General features: G+C 34.6%; 1 protein-coding gene across 1 annotated transcript; it reads left to right on the plus strand.

The window, feature by feature from the left end:
• Window positions 1–1631: 1631 nt before the first annotated feature.
• On the plus strand, window positions 1632–4971 carry LOC126706897 (protein SRG1-like). The gene is made up of 2 exons (XM_050406474.1): window positions 1632–2342; window positions 4271–4971. Exons 1-2 carry the CDS (start codon window positions 1765–1767, stop codon window positions 4839–4841), a joined length of 1149 nt encoding a protein of 382 aa, XP_050262431.1. The 5' UTR covers window positions 1632–1764; the 3' UTR covers window positions 4842–4971.
• The last annotated feature ends 1135 nt before the right edge of the window (window positions 4972–6106 follow it).

Below are 6106 nucleotides of genomic sequence, written 5' to 3' on the forward strand. Positions count from 1 at the left end.
TTCAGCCGGTATTTACCGAAATGTCCCAAAATAGACTAAAATTACTCGAAATTTTTTCAAAATGGAATAGGAACACCTTGGACAAAATTCCTAGAGTCGCCACTAGTTCGGGTTGGCGGTGTAAGGAAAGAAGGGGTTGTTCTGATGAAGTGGGTTGTGCAGTATTTGGAGGAGTATAATGCGACAATGGATTTATCATTGAGCACTCCAACTCCTAAGGCACAAATCCTATCCTGGGTTCCTCCAACAGCACCTAACTTCAAGGTCAATGTAGATGGTGCAACCTTTGTGAAGCAGAAGGCAGCAGGGGTTGGGGTAATAATACGGGATGATCAAGGATGGGTTATAGCTACTTAAAGCAAGAAGATTCCAACACCATTAAGAGCGATCGAGACTGAAGCGAAGGCGTTTAAAGCAGGGATACAGTTTGATGGAGATCAAGGCTAAGAATTGGCATGAAATATTTTGGATCTATGTAAAAAAGGTTATTCTAGGTTTAGGTGATTTATTTCCTTGTTTTTAGGTGCATTTAATGCTTTTTAGGTCAAACTTTATTCCTAATATGGTTAAGTATCAATTAGGAGTTATTTTAGAATATATTCTCTTGTCTGTCAAGTTTTAAGGAGCCCTTAAATAGTCATCTAAGTCTGTAAACGTTTTTTCAGATATTATTGATAAAACTTGTGAGGTTTATTCTCTTTGGTTCTTTGAAGAACTTTAGGTCAAACTTTATTCCTAATATGGTTAGGTATCAATTAGGAGTTATTTTATAATATATTTTCTTGTCTGTCAAGTTTTAAGGAGCCCTTAAATAGTCATCTAAGTATGTAAACGTTTTTTCAGATATTATTGATAAAACTTGTGAGGTTTATTCTCTTTGGTTCTTTGAAGAACTACTCAAACTTATCGGGAATTCCCATGGCGTTCATCTCGACTTATCAAACGGAGTTTCCACCACCGTTTGTGGCGTCTTCCTTATACTGAGGTTCTTGTTTGTCATAAACAACGGGTCGAGGTCTCCTATTTGAATCTGTCCATAGAACGATCTTAGGTTCCCTTTCGTTGTTAGGTCTCGTTATTCCTGACGGGGTTTACATCACAGTTTGCGAAGAATATAGGCATTCAAGACTTTATATTGGAGGGTGACTTGCTTACTATCTATCATGCACTGGCTGGCTTAACGCTACCTCCAACTACTATGGATTCTGTGGTGAAAGGCCTGTAGTCCTTTTGTGGAGAGTTTCCGTTTTGTGGAGAGTTTCATCAGGATTCATTCTCACATGTAGGCCGTCAAGAGAACAAGTCTGCTCACCTTTTAGTTAAACATATCACAAGTATTGTTAATTATTTTACTTGGATGGAAAAAAAAATCCTTATTTCTTAGAACGGGTTCTTTTTTATGATATATCTTCTTTTATTGCTAATTAATAAAGTTGCAGTCTTCTTATTAAAATAAATAAATAAGAAGAAAGAATGTAGGCACCCTTCTTTTTTTTTCTTTGAGGTAAAGAGAATGCAGACACTTGTCCCACAAAGAATATAACTTCTCAACCAAAACGCCACTTGTATGACCCAATTTTTATTTTAACCCACGCGCGCGGACCACAGGCCATATATGGATGAATTGTCAGCCGTGCCAAAGTAGCTCTCCCCCACAACTAAATTTGTCCTCTAATAATCTCACTACTGACCAAATATTCCTATTTACACACACACACACACACAGAGGCTTAGGCTTCCGATTCCAAATTCCTAAAGAAACACATGGAGGAGGAAGATAAAGGTTACTTCCATGAAGCTAGCTTCATAGACAAAGAAGGCCAATTAAGAACCTTAAAGGTTCCAGTGGTGCAGGAACTAGCACGCCAACTCCAAGGGCTCAACCACTTGCCAGATAAGTTCAAAAGGGTCCATCCTGATCACCAACCACTCACACCTTCTTTTGCCCTTCCAATTCCAACCATAAATATGGCCAAGTTAAGGTCGGTAGCTGAGCCTCAGCCCAAGGTTCGAGCCCAAGAGTTAGCCAAGCTAGCCAGTGTTGCCAAAGAGTGGGGCATGTTTCTAATTATGGACCATGGTGTACCCTCTAATGTTTTGCATGGTGTTAAGGATGTGGTGAAAGGGTTCTTTGGTTTGCCCTTTGAAGAGAAAAAAGCAAGTGTTGGATCTTATGCCAGTGTTGAAAACATGGGTTATGGCCGGAATTTTGTCAAGTCGGAAGATCAGCCGTTGGATTGGATTGATCGGCTGACCATGAAAGCAGCACCTGAAGGAACATCTAAAGGACTCCATGTTTGGCCTCAAAAACCAACAAATTTCAGATATTTTCCACAGAAAACGTGCATGCTTTTTGTCTTGGTGTGCAACTTTGTACCGGCAAGTAGTTCCTATTATCCTCCAAAATAATTTAGACACAATAATGGCCTGCCTGGCTTCTTTTTTTTTTTTTCTTTTTTCTTTTTTTCATATAATAAAAATAGCCCTTACTCTTTTTTTTATATGTTTTTTTATATATGATTTCTTAAAATTTCTTCTTCTTTTTTTTTTTTTTTGTAAGTACTATTATACTTTAACAAATTTGCATAAATAAGTTTTTTTTTTTAAAAAAAAAAACTAAATTGACCATATAATTCAATTGGATGGACCATCATCACTTCTCTAGAAGATTTTTCCTAAAATATTGTGTTTTTTAAATTAATGGAAATGGCATGAATAATTTAGATTGAAGGATATGAAGATCTCAACATTATCTTCTTACTTATGTTTGGAAAGATTCTCTAATATATCTATAAAAAGAAAAAAGATTCTCTAGTAGATTTAATAACTCATCAATATTATTCCTGTAATTTAAAATTATTTATAATTTTAAAAAAAATTCTTTTAAGTAAAGATATAAAAGCTTTTTTTTTTTAAAGGAAAGTAAAAAAAATAAAAGCTGATATCATTGTTTGCTGTAGAAACTACAAATAAACCTTTAAAAAAATCATTCATAAGCTCAGCCCAAAATTAACTGCCAGCAAATGAAGCTCACCTGATGCAAATATTGGTTTGGGAGTTTGGGGGTATATATAATAACATATACTAACATCTAGGAAAATACTGGGGAGAGGAAGGTGGAGTTCAAAATATGAGAACAATCAAATTTAATTATGATTTAGACCCCAAGTTTTAAATTACAGTTTAGTCAATTTTAACCTAATCTAACAATTTGGTCCAAATTAAAGTAAAAATTAATGATAACAACATGAATAAACATATAAAATGGACAACCCACAAAAAATCATAACACACAATGTGTTATTGAAAAGAAAAAATTGCTTTCTCAAAAAAAAAAAAAAAAAAAAACTGAGTACCAAGCATAAAAACACCTCTCACTATCAAAAACAATCCACTAAAATAGATAGTTACAGTACATAATACTCACAAAACTCTTCTAGTCTAGTAATATCTATATACTCAAGCATTCATCGAAATTCACAATTATGCTCCAATTACAACTTCAAGCCTCCATGGCTGATTTTGGGTTGCTCCAATGGTTCCCAAACACCAATCAACTCATACCACTCTGAGGTAGTAATGAATGTGATGGTCTTTATCTTCTCTATTAGTATGTGGCATGTAGAGAAGGCGAAGGTAGAGAGAAATGGGTAGTTAAACTAACATTTAATTTGGCTTTCTAACACTTCAATTAGGATCGGAATTTCTTAGTATCAAATTTCGTGGTAAATGGGGCTAATAGATGGGCAAAGGGCTAGCATAGCAGAAAAATTCGTAACTAATTACTCTCATGTGTTGGCATTTTCATTCAACAATTGTTTGCAAAGTATCAGACAAATCCATCGGAATAACTTTTTTTCAAAATCTGATTTCGCCAGACACTTTTGCTTGTTCACCCAGCGAAATCTTTCGATATGCACTTCAATCTCCAACTTGAAACCACTTGAACCCAATACAAAATTAATCCCACCACAAGTATTGAAATACAATGCAAAAATAATATTAAAAAATACATCTAAAAATGTCATAAATTTTGCCAACAATCTAAAGATCCTAAGCACCACAAAAAGAACATTATTATCATTGGAACATCATTTGAACCGTGAAAATAGAATAAAATTGGTATTTGAAACCACTTTTTTAATATATTAGCACACACATATTCATTTATAATTGTTAATAAACAAAAATAAATCTTCACATGCGTGCACATTTGTCCTCTAATCCTCTCACAAGTCACAACAATTAGTGACATTATATATAATGACAGGCAAGCCATAGAACAATACGTCAGGGAAGCAAGAAAGGTGTTGGATGACTTGCTTGAAGTCCTTGCCGAATCATTATCACTAGAAAGACATGTTTTTATCCAACAGTTTGACACTAATGAGAGTGAAATCAATGTGAGAGTGAACTACTACCCACCATGTCCTAGGCCTGACCAAACCCTGGGCCTCACACCACACACAGATGCAAGTGCTCTCACTATCTTAATGGAATTTGACACCTCTGGTGGACTCCAAGTACTCAAGGACCAAAAATGGCTCCCCGTGAAGTGGCCACGGGACACATTGCTAGTGAATGTGGGAGACATGCTAGAGATTATGAGCAATGGGAGGTTACAGAGTCCATGGCATAGGGTTGTGACCCAAATGGATGTTGAGCGATTCTCAGTTGCTTTGTTCTACAATCCAGCCTCCCTAGCTGAGATTGTACCTGTAAGGAATACAACCATGGAGAATGAGAGTTACAAGAACGTAGTTGTGGGGGATTATCTGCAGCACTTTTATAAGATCAATCCCACAACTGAGAAAGTAGCAATCAAGTTCGCCAAAGCTTGACATGGCTTACAATGGCCGACATATATATAGACTCTAATTTCAGTTTTTCGATGATGTTTTTTCATCATCAATGTATTAAGCAATTGTTGGGATTTGTGCCCTAAAATCCAATTTATTGGCATATCATAAATAATTAAATAGTTTAATTATATGAGACTATCTATAAATGAACTAATGGGACATTATCTTAGTCCATGAGATGCATAGTATGTAATTTATGTGAAAAGTCACAGAAGATATAAATCACAAATTCTTTGTAACTCAGAATTTTAGTTCGTAGTCGATGATAAAATTGGACATTTCATCTGCGAAGACTATAACTTATCAACTAAGATGATTTGTCTTGATCATGCAAGTGGAGACTTTTAGTTGATATGTTGATATGTCTTAAGAGTTAAGACATATTGAACTGGACTGTTGTGAGATTTATTATTCTCCTAACGACTGTCAAATAAATAATAAATCTCACAATTTCTATTTACATCAACTCTAAATCCTGAGAGAATAATAGACCTAATCATGAGATGTAGGTTGCTTTGATATATCAGGAGTGAGATCTATTAGTTACGGTCAAAACCTTAGTATGTTGGGTAGCCACATTTAATGTTGATAGAACATATATTCTCAAGAGAGAATTCATAATCTCTTAACGGAAATATAAAATATTCCCTTGAGATAAGTTTAATGGATTTGGTTATTCAGAATGTTGGACCCAACCACTTTAGTAAAGAGTTACTAAAATATATATTTATAAAATTGGATTTCATAAATATATGATGAATAATATAAAAGATTAAATCGGGCTCTCAAGGATTAAGATGTAGTAATCTTCAAAATGGCAGTCTACATTCACGACTTTGTATTACTACGAATATTTTAATGAAGGGGTTGTATGTATAATAAAGTTTTGGGATATAATTTATAGATAAGGCCTAGAGTGCAACTATATTTATATAGTAGTATTAAATATAGTTAATGGCTTTCTCAAAAAATATATATAGTTAATGGTAACTTTGGACTTGTCAAGAGTTGACAAAAAAGCTCAAAGCCCATTAGAGCTAGTGTCTTATTGTTCCCTTTTGGTCTCACTCCAAGCCACACACTTAAGCCCAATTAGAAAGGCCCAAAAGGTTAGCCCAATTAGATAATCAGTTATATATAAGGAGAGAAACATACAGAATTTCATAAGGTTTTCATATGAGACTTTTAATAAGGGTCTTTCATTAAGATCATACAAGGAATGAAATGGTTTGTATGTAAGCGTT

This window comes from Quercus robur, chromosome 11, assembly GCF_932294415.1.
Source record: "Quercus robur chromosome 11, dhQueRobu3.1, whole genome shotgun sequence".
In the NCBI taxonomy this organism is placed as follows: Eukaryota; Viridiplantae; Streptophyta; class Magnoliopsida; order Fagales; family Fagaceae; genus Quercus; species Quercus robur.

Excerpts from the sequence above, each read along its gene's own strand:
- LOC126706897 (XM_050406474.1), top strand. The coding sequence starts at position 1,765 with ATGGAGGAGGAAGATAAAGGTTACTTCCATGAAGCTAGCTTCATAGAC. Across the intron at positions 2,343-4,270 it reads AGATATTTTCCACAGAAAAC|GCAAGCCATAGAACAATACG; the intron begins GTGCATGCTTTT and ends ATATAATGACAG.